The sequence below is a fragment of the Barbatula barbatula genome (assembly GCF_947034865.1).
Source record: "Barbatula barbatula genome assembly, chromosome: 15".
NCBI lineage: Eukaryota > Metazoa > Chordata > Actinopteri > Cypriniformes > Nemacheilidae > Barbatula > Barbatula barbatula.
In genome coordinates, this window is record NC_136778.1 from 12,871,802 (window position 1) to 12,894,942 (window position 23,141).

The 23,141-nt window shown below is 37.3% G+C and overlaps 1 protein-coding gene across 3 annotated transcripts; it reads left to right on the top strand.

Moving 5' to 3' along the window:
- The first annotated feature begins 1,912 nt into the window (after nucleotides 1–1,912).
- On the top strand, nucleotides 1,913–22,716 carry snx17 (sorting nexin 17). Of its 3 annotated transcripts, none has more exons than XM_079475423.1 (16): nucleotides 1,968–2,078; nucleotides 2,214–2,714; nucleotides 4,953–5,027; nucleotides 6,275–6,392; nucleotides 8,790–8,854; nucleotides 10,048–10,158; nucleotides 11,279–11,369; nucleotides 14,014–14,101; nucleotides 16,420–16,489; nucleotides 16,745–16,837; nucleotides 16,999–17,202; nucleotides 19,120–19,248; nucleotides 20,157–20,234; nucleotides 20,540–20,614; nucleotides 20,707–20,748; nucleotides 20,845–22,716. In XM_079475423.1, the coding sequence occupies exons 2-16, from the start codon at nucleotides 2,655–2,657 to the stop codon at nucleotides 20,962–20,964; spliced, it is 1,419 nt and encodes a 472-aa protein (XP_079331549.1). In that variant the 5' UTR covers nucleotides 1,968–2,078; nucleotides 2,214–2,654; the 3' UTR covers nucleotides 20,965–22,716. The 3 variants fall into 3 exon arrangements, with proteins under 3 accessions (XP_079331547.1, XP_079331549.1, XP_079331548.1); XM_079475422.1 differs by having other exon boundaries at nucleotides 2,008–2,078; nucleotides 20,537–20,614; XM_079475421.1 differs by having other exon boundaries at nucleotides 1,913–2,714; nucleotides 20,537–20,614.
- Nucleotides 22,717–23,141: the final 425 nt, after the last annotated feature.

A 23,141-nucleotide genomic window follows, 5' to 3' on the forward strand; every position in this document is an offset into this window, starting at 1 on the left:
ACAGAATTTTCATATTTGTGTGAAGTATCCCTTTAAACTGACGGGTCATTGATTGGATCATTTTGAAACAAGCTCACTCAGCATGATTTTTTTTCACTCCCCCTCCCCCCTATTGTTATCTTAATAGGCACTTCTCTTTAAAAAGTCTAGAGCTTTTGGTGTTTGGGTAAACCACAATAAGAAGAATCTACCATTATCTTTGACCTCTACCTTCTCCCATGATGCATTGCTGTGAAGGACAAACCAGCTTTAAGGGTAGTATACTGAAAAGAAGAACAATTATCAAGTTAATTATGCTTACATGTTATTAATATAAAGGAATATAGCAGCATTGCTCAAATTGGAGATTGGGATGTTGGAGAAATCTCAGTTGGCAGGTAATCATGAGCCATTATTGGTGGGCGAGAAGGTGCTGATGAAGACATCAGATTTGGAAAAACCATGCTCTGGTCGCATTACTGCCTAGGACACATCATATGCTCCGCCTGCCTAATAGGATGATTTCCCAAGTCCAAGCTAAAAATCAATACCCAAAGTAGGCTATACAATTATATCTATGTGCGTATTGTTTATAATGAATTTATAATAACTATATTGGTAAAAAAATAGCATTACAGTATTCTTATACATTCATTTAGAGACATGCCATGTCGAATCTCACACGTGCATTAGTATCCTCACTGCCGACACAAACATTAAAACAAACAAAACATTAAACACAATCGATACCGCAGATGTTTTTTTTAATCCTTTATTATGATTTATGATTCACAACAAAAGACAATAAAGACATGAATCCTCCACAGTCTGTTGCGAATTGTACACCATAAATTCCCACATATATTACGTAAACAAAAAAAGAAGGAAAGAAAGAAACGCTGTAAAAATCACACTGTGAAACCAAAATACATCAACAAAGAATATCAATAATTTGCTTTTGAACTATTCACCTCTAAGAAAGAATTAACATATAAAGAAAACTCCTCTTGAAAAACAATGGACATGAGGGGACTTTAAGATACGGCAGATGTTTTTTTTATTTTGCTTTCAAGAAACATACAAACAACATCAGACGAACAACATACAGGGGGATACATATCAATATACTTCATAAATATACATAAAGAAAATATGATTAAATACCAAATAATACAAATAAGCACAACCTATCCAGTTTTTCTTACAAGATATGTTCTAAAACCTTTCTTGTTTTTAGAATTAGTGGCAAGTGACTCATAAAACAGCTTTAAATCTATGCAAAAAAAACTAAAAGATGGGTGTTGTAGATATTATCTTAGCCTAGTATCTAGACGAAATTTCCCAAAAAGTATTACTACATTTTTATTATAAGTCAAGTAAACTTTATTTACATGGCGCTTTTTACAATTTTCATTGTTACAAAGCAGCTGTACAAGAAAACATATAGACTTTAAGCAAAACATATAGGGTTATGAAGTCAAAACACAGGTCAAATATCGGACAGACTATAAATTCCTATATGCGGTGTTACTTAAATAAAACTATGAAATTCTAGCGACAGTCATTTTTGTACAATCACAGTCAGGTGACGCCATGATCATGTGACTAAAGGTTCACGAGGACGCGCGCAGATCCAATACAATTAAGTCTCTCACCGTCCCAAATAATAAACTTAGCCTATATAAATCTTTGAATATATAAGCAACCACTTGGAGGCAAGGGCCCTACAGAATGTTAAGACAGGTCACTTTTAAATAAGTTTTTGTGATACTATAAAGGATTTAGTCTTTGTGCCTGTCACACCGTTTAAAATACTCTTCAAATCACGTAACAGTTCGTTACATGTTACCGCACAGCGTATATACCTTAACATTCACGTCTAAATGCCAATAAGTAAATGTAATGATTAAAGGATTCCGCCAAGGCAAACAGCGCTTGCAACATCTCGAATGAATGTTTTTACGCAACGACTCCCCCCCTCGATCCGCACTGAATGGTTTGATCCAGCGGACTGTTGCAATGCAAAGCTTCGAGAGAGAGCAGCAGGGATACATATTGAACACATTATATCAAAGCAGAGCGATATCTCGTGTAATGCTGTAAGGCTCCGCTACAATGTAGCTCAAATATAACACCTTAAATACGAGCACGACATCTTTATCTCGGAATGCACGCTTGCGGAAAACCAATTCTTGATTTGTTTTATCTCCGTTCTCCTCCATATGTACTACCAGTATAGGCAGGAACGGGGGCTTTGGACGAACACGGACCACCTTTACGTGGAGTAATCTGAAAGTTCATTGCGGGCCTTGCGACGATACTTTGCGTTTTGCAGAGACCTCATCCCGACATTCTTTTACACGGCGCGAGGAAGTGAGAGGACTGTCGACACAGGCGGATAAAATACCGACAATGAACGTGGAATTACCTCCAGTTGCAACATGGCTGCTGCTTAGATGTTTATTGGAAAAGTTCAGCCCCGAACATTAGGAAAGTTTGCGAAAAGGGAACTTTTGCGGCATAATTAATCTCTGATTGTGACCGGGCTGGATACGACTACCGCGTAGGAAAGTGAAGATCCTGCGTCAGTCCGTTTGGACCCCGCGTGACAGCAAACCAACATCGAGGACTTTGCCTGAATATCCTCGCTTTTGACTTTTGATCGTAAATCAAGAATGCATTTCTCTATCCCCGAGACGGAGGTCCGGTCCGATGAAAACGGATCTACATATGTGGTGAGTGTATAGAGGTCACATACGCGATGCGGCTAGCTTTTGGAGGTACTTGAGCATTACTTCAGATGCGGATACATTTTTCCTATGGAGTGTTTGTTTGTGAACTTGAGAACCTCACACAGTGCATCGTATATATTTTAACTAAGCGTTTATATCACTGTAAGTTACGAGACGTCACTGGTCACCACTTCCACTGTTATTGTTTATAGCAGCATTTAGCGGAAGTGTTGCTGAGCAGAGGGGGTTATACATTTGTACAGCCAAGTTATGCATTTAAACTTTATTTCAGGTGTCATGACAAAGGACTTAATCATTAACAAGCCGTACAGTGACAGCAGATACGTAATGCGTTGTCTGTCGCTGTCTGTCCGCTCTCCTGGCATCCTTCCTTCAGCCATGCCGTGGAAGGTTGCCATTTCGTTCAGTTTAACAGTTATTTTTCATAACTGGAGGCTGGAATAACATCTGGGACGTGACAGCTAAAACAACCTTTTCATAACAGACTTGGTTCCTAAGGATCTGTTGAGATCTGTTTGTCTGAGTACTTTGCTGGGAGTCAGATGTAGGGCAGATGTGCACCCTATGGTGTTGACTCTTAGTCACCAAATAATCTAAATCAGGGCAGAGTTGTTTGCCAACATGCTTTCTTTTGTTTGTTTATTTGTTACTCATGCAGAGAGAATTTCTTCATCAAACACTATCAGTGCAGCTGTCATACGTCTCTTAAGGCCTCTGAAATAAAAAACATTGGCCAGATGTGTAGATGTGCAAGGGAGTTGTTCCTCACTGCGATAACTTTATAACCCTTTTCAGCCTTTACATTTTTAACTAGACACATTTAGCTTGCCGTTTCTCACAGCTGAAATCTCTCCAAGCACCAGACGTTGTTTATAAGTAGATGATGTGTCATTTGTGTCAGCATTCACTCATGAGTAGAGCTGGTATGTTCAGACTATCTTACCTCTAAAGCCAAGTATTTCGAGGTGCTCAGGTCACAAAATATGCACACTTTGCAGATGAGCCTTAAACACGAGGGGGTTGCAATGTAAATGGATGAATTCCTGTTCAGACAAAGTGTGATGGTTCAGAATAGCATGCCTGTTCTCCCTTTGCTTGTTCTGGCTTAGAGATCTTTGATGACTCATGTATGAGCTGTTGTAATTTGCATATATTGTTGTCAATAACTGGGTCATGGTTACAAATTTTGACTCCCATGCAGTTACATGAACGCTTATAAATGGGTCATTTGGACCATTTGTATGGATCGCCACAGTGAGACAAAAACATTTTGTGTAACACAACCCACTTATGAAGAAATAATGAAATGGTAAACCACCATGATGTGCAGAACTCACTTCTGTAGCTACTTAGGTTTGATTACATATTCTAAGGCCCTTCATATTTGGTTTTCTCATCTCATTTACTCAGCCTGTCTCTTGAGAGTCCCTGTACTTTGAACCCTGTAGACCACCTAGACTTGTTTTGGTTTATGTCTAGTTGATAAAATGCCTTTTTTCTGTAATTTGCCATGCAGTTTGACATGGTAATGCTCTCCAACCTTGATTGTTAGTTGTATAAAGCAGTGGTTCTCAAACTGGCGGCCCCCAAGATGGATCCAGAGGGTCCACAAATTTGGTGACATTTTATAAAATATTGCATTTGTTAATAATTTTATGCAATCAAACATCAGAAAATGAGCACACCAGCCAAAATAATGAATTTTCCAGCATTGTCTAACTCAATATCTTTTTGGATTAATAAAAATTCTAAGTTTAAGATTGTAAGTCTTTATTCGGGGGGCTACAAAGTGATGGTGCACTAAGGGGGTAAATATAATGAAACCGTTTGAGAAACAATGGTATAAAGAATGCTTTGCTGTTTCCTCCACTACCATAATTCTTTTACTGCTCTAAACATTTCAAAAACACAAAAAGTGTCGGCTCACATTCTTGTGACAACAAATGGTGGAGAGCAGTCGGTGCTATTTGAAATATGATGACAGAGCCTTCTTGAATGTATTGGTGCGGATGCAATATCAGCAACAATTGGAAAGATGAAAGAGAGGTCTGAAAATGGCTTTTTGGGGAAAATAACTTAACTGAACTGAACGCATAATTCAAGGATGAATAGGAAAAGGGAAATTGCTTTGTTTGTTGTAGGGCTAATGTGCTGCTCTCTGATTAAAATGAGGAATGAACTTGAATGAAGACTAATTGTGGTGTTCCCTTCCTTTCCCAGGCTTACAATATCCACGTCAATGGCGTCTTGCATTGTCGTGTACGTTACAGCCAACTTCTAGGCCTCCATGAACAGGTAAACTCCCTTTGATGTCAAGAGGCATGGGCTTTATTTGAGAAAATTCCCATTTCTCCCATTTCAGTGTAGCAAGTATTGGTTTTGAATACATGCACACGAAGCATCATGAAGTACGCAATATTTAAATAAATAGTTTGGAATAGCTGTTAAATCGGTCAATTAATAATCAGAACATTTGTAGCAATTTTGTTATTTGCTTTTGTCATTTCATTTGTTAATCTTTATCATTAATTTTATTTTATTTATCATTCTGGGGCCTCAACTTAAATAATTATAACAACAACAACAACTATTAGTATCATTATTATTTAGCCTTATTAGGTTTTAATTAACATTTTTAATAATATTTAGTTTAATAACCTTTATTGATGCATCATTCAGTTTTTGCTAATTCGCCCAGCTCTGGTGTTTAAGTAATTGGTTAAGGACATCCTAGTCACGATTTGCAGAAAAGGAATATTGAACTGTGAACATATTTACCAGAATTGAATAAGCTGGGCCTGCTTAATGAGTCTTCCTAACTCTCTCTGACAACCATTAATGTCGCCTTTCCTCATGAATAAGCAAAAATTGAACTCCGCATCAGGACCATGTTGTGTTGTTTCACATTAACTGTTGCTAGGTTACAGGGTCTGGTCAGATCATATGTAATTTGCAAATGTTGTCATGAAGTGGTGGGGCATTTAAACCTTAATAATTAGTCACTAAAAATTCACCTTGAAAGAAATGTTGTTCATTGTGATTCAGTGTTTTTTCAGTTATTTTCAATTCATGTAATGTCCAACATAAAGTCATGCGTTATGCCACTAAATAAGAACAGGGATGCAGATGGAGCAACAGTAGGTGTGATTTTTAGTAGATGCTTTGAATTGGGTCAATACTGCAGGTCTTCGATGCTCTTCGCTCTCTATAGAAAGCGCCGGACTGGAGTAAATCACAAAACTATAGACAAATATTTGATTTGTTCATATGTTATGTTTAGAGTCATTTACATTCATCATAACACCCAACTTGCAGAGCGCCGAGTCTACCACACCTACTTATTTACATTCTGCAGAAAACACGAAATAGAAAGATTTCTTACGGTTGACATATTCCGTCATACCGCCCAGCCCAGAGTATTTCAGAATGGTCAAGGGCAGTGAGTAGTCTGTTGTTCAGTTTTGTTCTCTCAAAGGGTTTTTGTTTTGAAAACTTGACCTCATCAGCTAAAGGATAATGGACGTTTTATTGTGTTCTTTCAGATAAAAAAAGAATACGGAAACAACGTGGTGCCAGCGTTTCCGCCAAAGAAGATCTTCACCCTCACACCAGCAGAAGTCGATCAGAGGAGAGAACAGTTAGAAAAATACATGCAAGCTGGTGAGAATGGTTTTTATCACTGAAAAGGTTATCATTTGAAAGGTCAACATTTTGGACTTCATCTGGGCAGAGCGAAAGTGTTTTTGAGTTTGTTTTAGTGCTCACAGCTCATACTGGTTAGGGTTAAACACCTAACTTTCACTGGTCTAAGATGTTGATGTAATGGGTGTGTCCTGGGCCCCCTATTATTTTGATGAAAACATCTTTTCTGTTTTTTTCTATCACATTTTTAAATGCTACTCTAAAGCATGTACTGACAGAGCCAAAATGAGGATAGAAAGAGGATAGAGCTTGTTAATATTTTGCCATTCTTGCACATGCTTAAAAACTAGGAAAGTTCACCCCTACCCCTTCATTTACTCACCGTCATGTCAAACCTTCATGCCCTTCTTTTGCAGAACACAAAAGTAACCAACCTGCATTTTCCCCCATTGACTTCCATATGGACACAAACTCAGACATTTCTCAAAATATTTATTTTGTTTTCCACAGAGGACATATCTACATACAGGTTTGAACAACTTAAGGGTGAATAAATGATGACAAAATTATAATTTCTGGATTAACTATGCCTTAAGGAAAGTCATGAAATAGTTTGGACCACCAGTGTGGTATAATGTTGAGGAGTTTCCCATACATTTCTTGTAACGGGTTGAGTTTTACTACACACAAAGGCAAAGCAGCATTTCTGGCAGCACCAAGAACTGCTCGCTCTAATCTGTCCCAGCACTGGCACTTTTCATCGAACAAGCCAAGCCTTGTTGAGCTTATTTGCTCACAGTCTGGGAGCCGCTGTTGGCCTCGACTCCCCCAAGTTACATCACTGACTAACACGGTTATGGAAAATTAACCATTACAAACACACAAGCTGTTCGCAGGGAATGTTTTGTTAGTTTGTGCAAAGTGTCGGTCACATATTCGAGCGGTTGCTTGCCGTGTACGGTACTGGAAGTGAAAATAAACATTGTAGTTCCTGTTTGTGCCAGTATTTCTTTTTTTCTAAAATTAGACGAGTCAGAGAGCCGTAGTGGAATTATTGAAGAAAAGGTTATGTTGTGCAATATTTCCTAGAATTTGAAAATGGACTTTCAAAACATAGAACACAGCTTTATGGTTCTTCTGAGGCAGAACACTCTCAGGAAAATGTTAATATGTCCAGCAGTTGAAACTTTTAAAGGAGTTATACAAGTTGAAAAATAACAAAACAACTGCATGAAATGGCACAACTTTCAAGGTAAGAACATTTTATAACTTCCCTGTTTTATGTTCACTTTGTATGATTTGAGTTCAAGGCATAGAGCTTCTGTAGAGAGAGCACACATCATATATCAATGTTTGTCCTAGACTGTCCTTGCTCTCAAGTAGCAACAAGATATCCGAATCATTTCAGTGAACTGTTTTCTTTGCCTGGTTTGTTTTGATCTACTGGTTTAAAAGAATGATTCACAGACTCTTGACCCACAAGTCTTCCAGGAACTCTTTCAAACGGTGATATACATGCTTTCATGGTGGGTTCTTTTTACCCACAGTTGGGTAAAATATGGAATTAATTTGAAAATTTAGAGAGTCCAATTTACTATTTATGGCACTATTTATTACTATAAAAAGTCAAGCCCAACCTCTGATACACAGCGCTTGGACAGCTAAATCAATTAGTTTTAAACTGACTCCAAGTCCAGCGTTATATCCACCGTTTATATAACATCAATCACTGAAATGCCGTTAACAAACAAACACACCTCAACTTCTCTCACTATCGCAAGAGTAACTAGCTGCAGGCCCACTGGGCAGCCAATCTTGACGCAGCGCAGCTAACCTTGATGGTAGGCGGGTCTTCCTATCCCTTGTCTGTTGATGAGAGGACGATCTATTTATTTTGCCTTGCCATGCTTTTCGGGAGAATCGCCCAATAAGGGACTTTTTCATTTTCGAAAAAAACTTTCCGAAACCTATACGAACCTTGGGTGAGAAATACTACGCAATATGTCCAACTCGTTTTCTGACAAGTTGACCATGTTAAGCATGAGAAACCAGCACATTTAACATTGTAAAGAAGTCAGAATGCATGAAACGGCGTTCAATCACCACCAAAATATTTGTACATTTATTTTTGAAAAGTTCAAAAATTATTTATTTTATGTGATGACCTAAATTTTTCTCACAGTTTTCAGTCTTGTCATGCTGTCAGTCTTTTACATTGCAGTTCGATGACTTTATGTTTCTACTCAGGTTTAATTTAGTTGAAATTCAACGGAGACGGGAATGGTCACAATACATCTAGACATGCCGATTAAATGAATATTCAGAACGGTCTCTTAATTTTTTATGTGGCTGTTTCACGGTGGCTTCCTTCAACTTTCTAATAACTGCTGTCTCTTTTTCTTTTATTCCCAACAGTTCGCCAGGACCCCATTTTGGGATCCAGTGAGATGTTTAACAGCTTCTTAAGAAAATCTCAACAGGTGAGTAATATTTATACTTTTTACTGTTAAATTAAAAACTTCTGCCTTTTATGCTGAGAATATAATGTACTGTAAACACGAACAGTTCTTGTAAGTTAAAAAAACCTCACGACGCCGCATAATTATCAACAAACGGCTTTAAAATGAACCCTTTGTAAAACAGAATTATTGTTCTCCTTTTCACGTTCAAACATATTTCGTATTGTCCTATAATATAAACATAATTACATTTATAACATCATAATTCTCAATAATGTTAATCTTCCTTTCAGGAATTCTGTTTTCAAAACATTCAAGAAAGGTTAAAATAGTAAGCCAATAAAGATTAAACAAAAAACAATCAGGGAACAGGTTGAGAAAAACACGACGACCCAATTAAACAATGAGAGGTTAAAAATGTAAGTGGATTTGATTTATGCTTGTTGAATGCAGACCCGTGGCATTTTCCCCTTTCCTACATTCCAGTATTCAGTAACTCTGTGTAAGGCACATTTTTCAGCGAGATCCCCCAGGTGCCCTTCATAAAGCAGTCTGCAGGAACAGAATATGAGATTGGACTTGGCCCAGCTTTTAAAATTTTTCCAATCTCTGTAAAGATCAGCTGTTGCTCTGAGGCCACGCGCCTCAGCGGGAGATGGAACATGCAGGAAAGAAAAATGAAGAATCTGCAAAAAGCAAAAGAAAGGACAGTGAAAGAACAATGAGGCTTATCCATAAATAACAGTCGGCTCTAGTCAGCACTGTTGTGTTTTGCCCTTGTGGCTTTGTGTTTATATGTTTACCCTGGGCTGCAAACTCATTCCTGTTTTAAATTCAAAATAGGTTATTTATAAGCATATTATTTGGGGGACAGGTCTCAATTTGACAATGAATTTGTTAACTTAGGGGAGTCTTCATTCAGTAAAAATCGAAATAAAAAAACGCTTTAAGTAAAGCAAATATGGAAGCACCTCATCACACCCTTCCGGGCAAACTGAGAATGCAAAATGGGAATACACGGGAAATCAAACCACATGGCTTCTTCCAATTTTGCATTCTCAGTTTGCCCGGAAGGGTGTGATTGATGTCACTGGTACTGCGTGTTCATCAGATTGTTCACTGACATCAGCTGAACCTGCCAGAAAGCAGAAGTTGAATTTGTGTTGCATTTATAAAAGCATTTTGAAGAACAGCACTTTCATGCTTTTGCACAGGAGACACAGCAGATCCCCACTGAGGAGGTGCAGCTGGAAATCTACCTGTCCAATGGCCAGAAAGTCAAAATCAATATCTTCACGTCTGATCAGACCGAAGACGTTCTCGAGGTGAGAATGTTGTTTTATGTCCTTTACAAGAAGTCGTTTGCAGAATGTCTTCCCTGTGTTCTCAAGGCTTCTTAAAGATCATCCTCAGCGTCATGTTTATGTATTATTGCCATTTTGAATATTAATATTGCAACATGTATGGCTGCCTGACTTTTTTGTTATAGTGAGCTACTATGAATTAACCCTAAACTGTAAATCCTTCGTGTCTTACAAAGTAACATAATGTGTTCAATGTCAGAAATACATAGAAATGACATAAATGCAGTTTTTCTTACCTTTATGCGTTTTTCTTTGAGTTTACAAACTTTGTTTGCCAATGAATGCATACAATTTATTTTTACATCAGCTCTCTGATCAGAATCACACATTTCTGTCTGCAGCTTAAGACCTCTTATGCATTGAGGAACTCTTGGTTGTATATTACATCTTACTCATGTGAACCACATGTGCTTGTGTTTCTCAGTGATTCCTTATTTAAATGCACCCCGCAGGCATACACAGAACACACCGCCACAGGACAATTGCTTTCTACTGTACTTCACAACCACAGGGCTGGCCTCGAGTGCCCTTTAGCACCTGATGGAAAGTCAAGTGTTCTGCATAAATCTCGTCTCATACGTAATAGAGTATCACGATCATGAGACCTCCAAGGCTGTAATGTTTAACACTTTAACTGTGAATAGGATCATATCCAAACCACTTTTTCAGCTCTTAGTTCTTTCAAAGACAGGATTTTTCAGATTTGTTTGGTATGTGGTTGTACCCAAAGTTACTATTGTTTACTTGAAGTATAAAAACATTTATGTTTATTGAAATCAAATAAAAAATAGGCCTAAATATTATTTTGAAACTTATTGCACTAAATTAGTAACTGAAAATAAATAAAATAATATTGAAAAAAAGTAATTAACAAAATTTTAATTTAACTACAATTAACAAGCAAACTTAAAAAAATGAAATAAAAGCTAGCTTAAAATATTAATAGAATTACAGTGAAACAAAACTAAAAAAACTCTCTTAAATGCTGTTGTATTTTTTAAATCTAAATAAGCAAACATGTATTCTAATGGCAATTGAACGCATTGTGGATTCATAATGACACGTACAATGTTCTCGGCAGGCTGTGGCTTCAAAGCTGGACCTCCCTGATGAGCTGGTAGGATACTTCAGCCTCTTTCTGGTCCAGGAGAGGGCGGATGGGGGCTGCACATGTGAGTATGACCTTTGACCTTCATTGGGCTTAAACTTTTGGAGAAATCTGTACTGGCTGCGACTGTAACGTGGCTCGGCCGTGAGTGAACTGTATCCAAAAGTCTACGTGCTTTTTCGGTGATCGAATCCAAATGCACTCTTGGCAGCTCAAAAGAGAAGTCTGCTGCGTCCAGCGAAGAAGGCCGCCCACTCTTCTTAAAAGTAAACCGAGTTGAAGTGGATGACGCTTCGGTCAAGCTGTTGTTGGCATGACGCGGCGTTGCTGTAGGCCTCAAAGTTAATTTAGGCAAGCCAGGCATCATTATAAATGCTGCTTATATTTAGAGTTAGGGATTTAAATAAACATCTAATCATTTTATTTTAATATTAGGTGTCAGCTAGAAGCATTCTGTCTCCGCAGATATGCGACTTTGAGATAAAATGCACCAAAGAAAAAAGCTACTGCATTATGGTTGCCTAGAGATTGAAAAACAAACAACGCTTCAGGACAAATAGATGTACCGTGTTGCTTTTTCCTCCAGTCTGTTATAAACAAGGTTAGTTAAGACTTTGTTGGCAGGAATAAATGCAGGCAGCAGCGATATTCAAATTGGTTGTCACTGTATTGATTTATTGCGCATTGCCTGAAATGCAAAGATAAGAATACTTGCTCTGTCCAAAATGAAGCGGGTTGCACACTCACTTTAAGAGCTTGTTTGCTCAAGCTTTGCCGAGTTCATATTAAATAATGTTCTAGCTTTCAGCAGTTTCTTAAATGACCAGTACTGTGTGCCTACATCATTCCTCTCCAAACACCCCCAAGGGACACACAGATGAATTTCTGACGTCTAGTTGATTCCATTTCTTGCACAATACACATCATTAGATCATTGCATACTGGGTAAATAGAGTGCAAAAAAATAGACCATTCCTTGGTTATTTTGCTCTCGTTTTTTATTTCCTTTGTGCCTTATGGAACTGTAAGTCTTTCAAAGGATAAATCCTTTGGAGAGCAAAATAGATTTTGGCAGCAGGATTATTATTCTTCAGATACAATAGTGTTGGTTCGGTTCTTGAAACTGGAGGGCATCTCTTTTCTGATTTGACACAGATGTTTGGCAGCCTTCACCTTGTAGAGATATATCGAAGTCGTTTTGTTTACAGAATTTTCCTTAATCCTTTTTTATACGCATAGTCATTGTTAAACCACTTTTGGAACCGAGACATTGCTCCGTCCCTGCGGAATAACATGCTATGTGCCTCCCACTCAGCTGGTTGCCAGATCCTCACCTGAATGCAAAATTCTTGTCAGATATGATGAAAACCAGTCCCCGCAAGAATCCTCCCCAAAAACCCATCCTGGCGCCCTGCTCATTCTTGGCAGTAATATGCTTTTGACAAAAACATAATGGCCTGCAAACAGAACCCATTTTGGGGAGAACAGATGGTGGAGACCAAGAGATATGTGCCAAATACATGTTTGGCTAGCTGCATAATAGTAAAAATAATTTGCATTGTTTTGAAGTTTTTAATGAGAGAAAAATGTAGGGAGGGACTTGATTTCATTTTTTTGGGGATTGATTGGATGGATGGAGGTGTTCCCACCCGCTGGTTGAGACGTATATATCATGCAAAGATGTGGTTTTGAGAGGGATGGTAGGATGTTTTTGGTGAGTTTAGGGGGGAACATAAATTGAACAAAAGACCTGCACAGATAAATCATTTATAATGAACACTGCAGTATTCTATATACAATAAATCATAAAAAATAAGAATTGTTTCTTTTGTCATTATGGTCACTCAACATGTTTATGTGAAGAATTATTTTAAAATGGAGCTGTGTCTTGAACTTTGGCGTTTTTATCATACAGCTGTTGGCACTATTGCATATCAGTAAGCCATGAGAGGAATTGTGTTCTACCCTTACAAGTGATTTAGTAAAGGCAAACACAGAAACTACAAATCGAGGAAACTGAAAAAAAAGCCTTTATTGAGTTTCCTACCATTTAATATTAATATCCATCTAGGTTCCAACCATTTGCGAAATATTGGTTGACTTAAATGACAACTTTAGAAAAAGTCTTGCATGTACTTGAATGGGCATTTTTGGACTAAAACATTTTTGATTCCTACTCCTATACCCTTGATAACAACACTTTGACACACAACCTTTCATGGCTTATTTCTTTAAGAGTACACTCCCATCAAATAATATAATTCTTGTCTTAACATGCTGTCTAATGTCAGACTACTGAAATGGTAAGACACAGAGTAGAATGACAAAGTTATGAAGGCATGCGCTATAGATCTGTCCCCTCTTTTCACTCTCCTGTTTTAGTGTTTATAAAAAGCCTAGTGCCCATTTCAGTTCTAAATCCCTGGCTACCATTTTTCCTTTCCCGAGTCTAGAAAAAACATATTTTCTAACAGCTGCAGAATTGATTTTCTCCCTCATACCTTCCTTATGTCCCTCCTTTCACACAAAGTGATGAACATGTTTTTGTGGCCTGTGCGGCTTTAGCCAGATGGACTCTTCCCCATCTCACTTTGTCTGTTGTGATTTGTTTTACTGTCCAAATGTCCTTGAGTCTGAAGACACTCATACATTTCATCTGTTCTCTCATTCTACTGACAAAATCTTTCTTGCCTCCTGTTGTGCCACAGTCGTGAGGAAACTGCAAGAATTTGAGCTGCCCTACGTGTCCATCTCCAGCCTGCATAGTCCTGACTACCACATCGTCCTCCGCAAAAGGTACAAGACTCCAAGGTTATTGCTTGAGAATCAAACTGAACATTTTGAAAGTGCTTTTATATGCTACAGCTGAGTACACAAAATTGTATACACATATGTTGTTTAGAGTAAAAGTTGAAAGTATACTAAATAGACCACATAAAATGCCCTGTTTAGCCTTTAAGATTTTAAAATACTTCCTTGAATCACCGCAAGGACTTGCCAAGGTATAAATAACAGTTTAAACAGAGCTCCCAAAGACTTTTCTACATTAATATTTTCCTTAGGAAGAGGCACCCCACAAGGCTCTGTCTTTGACCCTGTTTAACTTCACTAGAGAGGCACATTTTGACTTCCTGTTGTAGAGATGAGCATATAAGAACAGATAGTTTCTCATGTTGTTCCATTAAACTGTAACTCACAATGATTCCAAAGTCCTTGCAATGCATATCCTGGGGATAGAGAGTTTTGGGGCCTTGCAGGATTTAGACATTCCTTTTCTAACTCCTATAAATCTGTCACAATAGTGTAAGGGCATTAAGGGCAATACAAACACTATACAATCAATAAATAAATGCAATGCTTATTAGCAGGAAAGGTAACATATATTAGTATATTGGTAAAGGAATAGTGTATGAGTGTTGATGTTCCAAGTAGTTTATTAACTGCATCGTATTTATCAGCTGACCATTGGATGTCATTGTTAGCATACTGCATACTGTATATTTTTGGAGAATTATTAAAAAAATAATATTACCAGCATGAAAGTACTGAATATACAACATTGTGAAATGGAATCTAGATAAAAAAAGCATATAACAAAATATTTAAAGTTGGTATGTGAGCACCATTTTAGTTGTTTAGCAGCTATAACTAGGGCCCTATGATTTCCACGATGCAGAAAACACGGACGGAATCGCGGAACCCTGACATAAAAAATTTACTGTATAACACGGATTGTGACGGAATTTGACACATTTTGTATTAAATCATTTTCAAAACCCATTATAACCCATTTACAAATAGCTGTTCTTTGCCATGGTTTTATTAACTGACAAATAGAATGACAGAAATGCATATTCCCTGTTTGTATTAGGCGCCGTATATATGTGATGACGTTACGTTAGTAAGGCGCGGAATTACGCCATATTTATAAACATTTATTCAAAGTTGAGACAATCATGTCGAAGAGACCATCTGAGACTGAGAAAATATTTCAGTTTTTTGAAAGACTTCACAAAGTAGGCTACTGCAAGCAAGGAGGATCGTTGCCTCAAAATGAAAGCATCCTTCATCAAACCCACTTACCTCGCGTCTTTGAGCAACACACACATGAAAGCCATACTGAACAAGATCAGTGGGAAGAAAATGTGTGTTATGGTTGATGGAACGACTGACATTCGAGATCGTTTTAAACATTGTTATAGGCAAATACAGTAATAATTGGGGATAATAATATGTATAATAACAAAAATAATCATCTAAAACTATATAATTATAAAAAAATATATAATTTCCCTTCTGGTATTTAAAATTCAATACATAGAGGGAGATTGTTGCTGCTGCGAGAAATAAATAGAAAATATAATACTAGGTATAACCATTAGATTTAGTATAGACCCATATAAACAGCAACTTGTGAATATACAGTCCTGTGTAGGAGAAAATAAAACTGAATTTGGGAAAAAATAAAACAGATTTCATAGGGCCCTATATTACATCTCTCATGTATATCTCATATCTTCATTATGGTGGTATTTAGTTTTTCATCTCAAGAGAAACCACAGGCCTCTTGACCTACTTTCCAGAAGGGTACAGACAACCTTCAGCCAAATCCCACCTGCTCACTAGATCTGAAATGGGGATATAGATCCGACTGCAATGATTGGATACTTGCAGAGGAAAGACATGGGAAGAAAATATGACATCATTATATGAAAGAACATTAGCAACTACATAGAACTATGCTAAGAGCCACGCGGAACAGTTTACCAGCTCCGTAACGACACTCAAAAGCCTAGCAAGACAATAATAAAATGTATCTGTATGGCGTCTAAAGGCCTTCAAATGAGTCTTTGTTCTTTTAGCATTGATAAGCTAGCATTGCAGGGGTTCTATTAGAAATATATATTTTATATAAATATATTTTTAAATAAAAGGACAGAAGCCTTTTTTCTTACTATTGGCAAACCATCATCTTGTTTTTCTCACGCACATTTGTATCGATTGTGTGATTATGTAGTAAAATGCATTAGAAAATAGATGTGATCACAAAAGTTGAATTTCAGTTATGGATGTGATTTACCTTTTGTTTAACCATCATTATTGTCTCTCTTCAGCTACTGGGACACAGCGTATGACAGTGATGTCATGGACGACCGTGTGGGACTGAACTTGTTGTATGCTCAGGTAACATTTAAAATGACATTGTGATGTATATTACATTTAACGCTCGTCACTGATGTGTGTTGTGAAAAATATTGCGGCTGCTGTTCTTCACATACTTTCATGTGGTTATTTTACAAAATGATGGTCTTTGTTTGAAGGTGTAATTTTTGGTTAAAATCAACAAAAATACAGTACCCTAACAATGTTAAGCTACACAGAAAAAAGTTACAGTGCGAGAGAAACAAGAAACTTCTTTCACTCTCCGTTTCTACTCAGACGGTGTCTGACATCGAGCGGGGCTGGATCCTGGTGAACAAAGATCAGCACAGACAGCTGAAATCCCTGCAGGAGAAGGGCTCAAAGAAGGAGGTACGTCTGAACTCCACCAGGCTGCATTATTTCATCCTCCACATGTCTGTGAACTGAAGTCCAGCCTGAGATTTGAATGTCTGCTGGTGGCGACGGATTAGTATTACTGCCATTCGTGTACAGTTATGGTCTTTTTAACTTGCTGTGTCTTTGTTCAACAGTTCATCAGATTAGCTCAGACGCTAAAGTACTACGGCTACATCAAGTTTGATCCTTGCATCACAGATTTTCCTGAGAAGGGCTGTCACGTCATAGTCGGCGCCGGCAACAACGAACTCAACTTTCATGTCAAACTGCCCAACGAGCAGATGAAAGAGGGCAGCTTCAAAGTCACACGCATGAGATGCTGGCGGGTAACATCATCTGTAAGTCGTTTACAGCTATTACTGATACATTTACGCCTCATATTTTAATGGTTTGGTTCAACCATTAAAGGCAAAAATGTGGCCACTACTGTATATATTAAAAGGAACCTTGGGTATAGAGAGATGTATGGCTTAATATATTAACAATGGCATTGACTTTATAAATGTGAAATTAAAAAACAGTGTAACTGTCACATTATTCATGAAAATTATTTTACCAGGAGGCCGCCATTTTTTTGCGTCAAATTCCTTGACGTCTAATGGTTGCAACCTAAACCTGTTCCCTTAACGCTAGAGCGAAGCACACCAGTTTTCCATCTATAAAATTGAAATGTGAGAAGTCAAAGATGTATAAATACACAGGGACTGTAGGTGGCGGTATGTCCTCTTGACACAAGCAAGCCTGCCTGCCATAAAAGAAGAATGCGTTCAGTATCAGTAAGCGTCTGTTCAAGGTAAATGTGCATTAAATCATAGCTTTAAACTACCGCCTTTAAGACTATTTGAGACATCAACATCCACCATAATCGTATAGTTTAAAAATTATGAAAATATACTGATAAACACAATAATAAGATGCTTGCAGTTTGGTTATTATTCTGTATTAGAGCACACAGGAATATAAGCCCCCGTCAGCTAATGACCGAGGGGGAGAAGACAACAATGTTAGGCTACTGATGTTGATTAATCAACATTAAAAAGTCAAAATCTGGATAAAATTTGTATTATAATGGCTAAAACATTGTGTATATAATAATTATTTTGGTTTGTGTCGTTTCTAACCAACAGTATTAAAATGTATGAAAATACACCAAATAGCATCTTTATTTTTTATTATTTTAGCATTTGATATATATATATATATATATATATATATATATATATATTATACTACAGAACCTTATATTTACCGAAGAACTGATTAGTGTGTCTGTGTTTAGTTTGGCTGCCTAGCTGTGCGTGCCACCAGTTTACGTCATTGAAAAAGAACATGGCGGCCTCCTAAGGTTAAAATTGGTATTACACATACGTTTTTTTAAGAATTGAAAGTATTTGATGTTTTTCTAACGACAAATGCTAGTAGTGTAAGTCTATAACAAAGCATTAAGCTATACATCTCTCTGTACACTGGGTTCCCTTTAAGGATCCAGACAACAATACTCACCTAGGGTCTTCGCTACGAATCATGCTATGACTGTCTCTTCAGATGTCTGGATTGATTCTATTTCTGTGCTGAAACAAGGAAGTTCATTTGAAACTCCAATGAGCAAAAAAGTTGCTTGCAATAGCAAAAAAGACTCTGCTCTCATTCTCTATCTTATTGCTCGCTTGCACCCCTCAGCCAGCTAACAGACACTACTCCATCTATCCATTCATATTTATTTTAATCACCGCTTTCTACAATCATAAGTATCTGAAAACAAAATGAAATTATTACAGTTTGTTTAAAAGAATACAATAAAAAACAGCGGTATGTGCAAGAACTGTTACCCCATTCCTATTTTTCCTAATGGCAGATTGACAACAAATGCTGCACTCAAACTAACCGAATCCAAATGATTTCTCAGTGGGATGTGGTAACACTGCATATTTTCAGGTCCAGAGTGTGCAGCCCAGACACTGGGTCCATCATGGCTGTAGTCTCTCTAATGAGACCGTCAAGGTTTCCTTTGTATGAACAGGGCACAAGGTGTCTGTTTTGTGTCGATTCTAATGACACATTTTAGCGCGTAGGGCTTTAGGGAGGTGCGTGAATATCAGAGATGACATTTTGAGAGAGGCATATGATGAGTAATTGAGGTTTAATGGTAATTGCCATGAAGAGGATTTTAGAAATGGTGCGTGTCATTGCCTCAGCATAAATAACAATGATTATCGTGACTGTGTTTGTAATAATAACCTGGTTTGATCCTGCAGCAGTTGCCTGTGGCGAACGGTACCGCTAACCCGAGCAGTTCCACCAAATGTGATGTGAAACTAGAGCTGGCCTTCGAGTACTTGATGAGCAAAGACCGTCTGCAGTGGGTCACCATCACCAGTCAACAGGTTAGTGCTGTATCATGGGCCATCACACAATGTCATTTTGACAGATTGGATTCCAAAGCAAGTAGTGATGTTAACAGTTAAACAGCGATCGATTAATCGATCAATATAATTTATCCGATTAAACTTACTGAGTGTCGATTAATCACGAAAGCATTTAGGAATCGTGCAAGCAGATGGTGGCAAAACTTCAAAATTGCATTTAAAATAATTTGATAGTAAAGTCAGATTTGTTTTTCCTCATAACTAATTTGAAATAATCAGATATGATTATTTACTTACAGTTACCAATAATTTTAATTATATACACGTTTATTCATTTTAAATCTTTCCTACATAAGTGCATATATTTTTTATAAATACAAAGTTAAAATCCACAGTACACAGACGTTTATTATGTAAAAACAAACTGTTATTCTGGAAACGATTATTCACGATTAATTGTTTGACAGCCCTACTATTAATTGATCGATAATTTTAATCATAATCGTGTTCTTAAAATGGACATCCCTAAAAGCTAACAAATTTCATTTATTCTCTTGCCGACATTGTAAACCTCCATGTTTTATGACGAACACGGACGGTTGACACAACACATCAACAGATTTGTAGTAAACGACAAAAATGTTCGTTAAAATAAATGATTACATCGAGCACACTCCATACGTGGTAATATGAAGTTTCACATGATCTACCTTGGCTCAAAAACATGATCGTTTATTACATTATTAAACACTAGGACAAATATTTGATATGCATTTGTAAATCTGTGGCAAAATCGACAAAGTGATGCACAGCTTTCCACACACCGCAGAATGCAGCGAGACCTACTTGCATAAATTGTAATACATGTCTGTCCATGACTCACCAGTTCAGAACCAGTGTACTAAGAGATCTTTTGGTTCTCACAGGCTATCATGATGAGCATCTGTCTTCAGTCTATGGTCGATGAGCTTATGATAAAAAAATCTGGCGGGAGCATTAAAAAGGTAAGTCTGCCTCTGTTTGTTTTCCTTAATGTACATGTCGGATACCTTCGAAAGTGTTTCAGTGTGTGTTTGTATCATTCAAGAATCTCAGTGAGTTTTTCAAGAATCTCAGTGAGGATATTTCTGGTATCCAGCCATGTGAGAAAAGGGGCCTGAATCGGTTTATTTTGCTCTCTCTTGTGGTGTGAAGACTTGCGAAAATCGAAATTGCTTAGAATCAAAGGACCGCACTGGTGCATAGCTCACATTTTTTGAGTGTTCCCATGAGCTTGAATATTTTGGTGAATGTTTCATGTTTCCAGCAGATGCAGAAGAAACGTCTGAACGGAACTGTCCATCGATCCGACAGTCAGCAGGCTGTAAAGTCTCCTCCATTACTAGTGAGCATGACGTTTATGCAGAACATATGGATTTTATGTATATAAAAGACGTGTTTTAGTTAATGCTCACTATGCTTATTTTTGTTTTTCAGGATTCTCCTGATCCTAGTCGTGAACACGTAGTCAAACTCTCGGTGAGTAATGTCATGGGTTTCACTTCATTTATCAATGAATTTAAAATGTAAATAGGTTCAAAACCGTTTGGTTTACTCTGAGCTTGTTTTGTTTAGACCAAGCTGTCTTCTGTTTCCCTGAGAGGACTCAGTTCTTCCAACTCCGCGAACGACATCAGCGGCAATGATTTCCATGGAAACTACGCCTTTGAAGGAATCGGGGACGATGATCTGTGATGGAGCTGCCCTCGTAGACTGAAGGAAGGACCACGGATAAAATTTGTTTCTTTGAGCCGAGTTTAGTTCATAGATGCCCAGTTCTGCAGTATTGTTACTTTTCCCTTCGTAAAAAATGTTGACTCAAAGTGTCATACTGGTCTCAAAAGCGCTATTCTCTTACCTAAATTGAAAATGGATTGTATTTTTTGGTTTTTCTTTTGAGGCGTAATAAGGGAGAGTGGCAAAGCTCACAAAGCTGCCTCGGGGCAAGTTGTTACATTCATTAGAGACACAACATGTAGGCAAATTATGGAAAAAGGCTCCATTGAATCATACTTCCTTACTAGAGACGTAAAACTGTGGTTTTCCTCTTATCATCGGGCAGGCGTGAAATTCAATTCCAGCACCTCATTTTTAGTGTAGGTGTGTCCATACCAGCAAATTGTATATTTTCCTTTTCAAATCTATTTCGAATTTTATTTAATAGAGATGCGGTTTGCTTCGTACCGTGCAATGTGCCAACGTTTGCCAAAAGGGTCATTATAACCCGTTAAATTGTAGATCTCTGCAGCTTCCTGTTTGTTCTGGAGACGTCATGGAACGCCCCCTCAACCCGATGCCTGTTGCTTATTCATTGCGGCATCAATGCTTATTCTAGATGAAAACGCAAGTTTAGAATGAGAGGCCTGCTTTTCTCTGCCTTACGCTGATTCAGCCGCCTTACAGATCAAAATCAACTTTTCAAAGTGAAAATAAATGTAGCGCCGGACACAAGTGGGCAGAAAGCTGTGTCCTGAATCTTGCTTGTTTGTTCTCCTCGGTAGGCCTGCTGCACTAGCTGAACCCGTGTTTTTTGCACAGTATTAAGAAAGGCTGAATGGCTCGTATATTTATTGACAAATTGTGGAAAACATCCTTGAACATTCGCATAAGGTTTGGAGGTGGGTCAGTTGATTTTTGTGTTTGTCTGTTGTTATACAAACCAGCACAAAGATTTTTCATAAATGCCAAGATTATAGCTCACTAAAGCATTTTGCACAAAAAAAATAAATTCATGGTTTTGTCACTTTTATAAATGTACTTGCAATTTTAAAGGATTACGAATATTTACTAATCTGTATTATCTTTAGTATATTACAAATAAGTACATTTGATCAAATATAATCGAAGCTGTATAAAATAAATAGAAACTAACATTTATCGTTGTTTTCAGAATTGTTGAAAATTGTTAAAAGAAGTGTTTACAAATTCCACATAGAAATTGAATTGATCATCGTATTACACTTTATATATTTTATTTTGTAAATCATCATTCCACTTTTCCTTTTACATTCTGTATCGCATTGAATACATTGTGGCAATCATCTCAGAGGACTGTGATAACATGGTGCTTGGGAAATGGCTGTATCACATTTATGCTGGGGATTTGACTGCATTGATAGTCATGTTGAATGACATTTCCATTTCCTCCATTCTGCAGATGTGTACATTCATCCAGTGTGCACATTGTGTTTATTTCAAAGCTTTCTCTCCTGCTGATCTGTGGAAAGGAGATGCAGATTTATTTTTGAACTAATGTCTGTAATTTGTGATTTCGAGTAACAAGCATCATGGTATAAAATGAAAAGTGTATACTGTCTGTATGCTTAAACGTGTACATCTCTCATAAAGCTCATCAGTATGATTTACTTCTTTTTCTGATTCTCAGTCACGGTAAATATAAGAATGGAAGTTGCAGCTGGGTTTCAATAAATTTAGGTGCCAAACATTGACATCCCTTTGTGGTTTCTGTACCTTTGCTTTGATTACCACTCGTTCAATACACTATTCACTATTGTTGCAGGTTTGTTGTTTATTATTCATGAAAGTTCATGGTTCATTCATTAATATTAACAGTTGAAACTTTTGATTTAAAAAATGTATTGGTAAATGCTGAAATTAACATGTAGTTAGATAAAGAAATGCTGTAGAAGTTTAGTTTATTGCTAGATCATGTTAGCGAATGCATTAACTAACGTAAACAAATACAGCATTATTTTAAAGGGTTTCCATTTTCTCATTTTTGAATAATAGCAACCAAATCAAAGCTTCTAACTAACTAACATAAATGTGTTTTTAGTAACACAAAAAATAATTTCGGTTGATAAATCGCATCCAGAATCAAAGTTTGTGTTAACATAATATATGTCTGTGTA

Coding starts and splice junctions, on each gene's coding strand:
- snx17 (XM_079475421.1), top strand. CDS start 2,655: ATGCATTTCTCTATCCCCGAGACGGAGGTCCGGTCCGATGAAAACGGA. Junction 5,028..6,274: donor TTCTAGGCCTCCATGAACAG/GTAAACTCCCTT, acceptor GTGTTCTTTCAG/ATAAAAAAAGAATACGGAAA. Junction 14,102..16,419: donor CACATCGTCCTCCGCAAAAG/GTACAAGACTCC, acceptor GTCTCTCTTCAG/CTACTGGGACACAGCGTATG.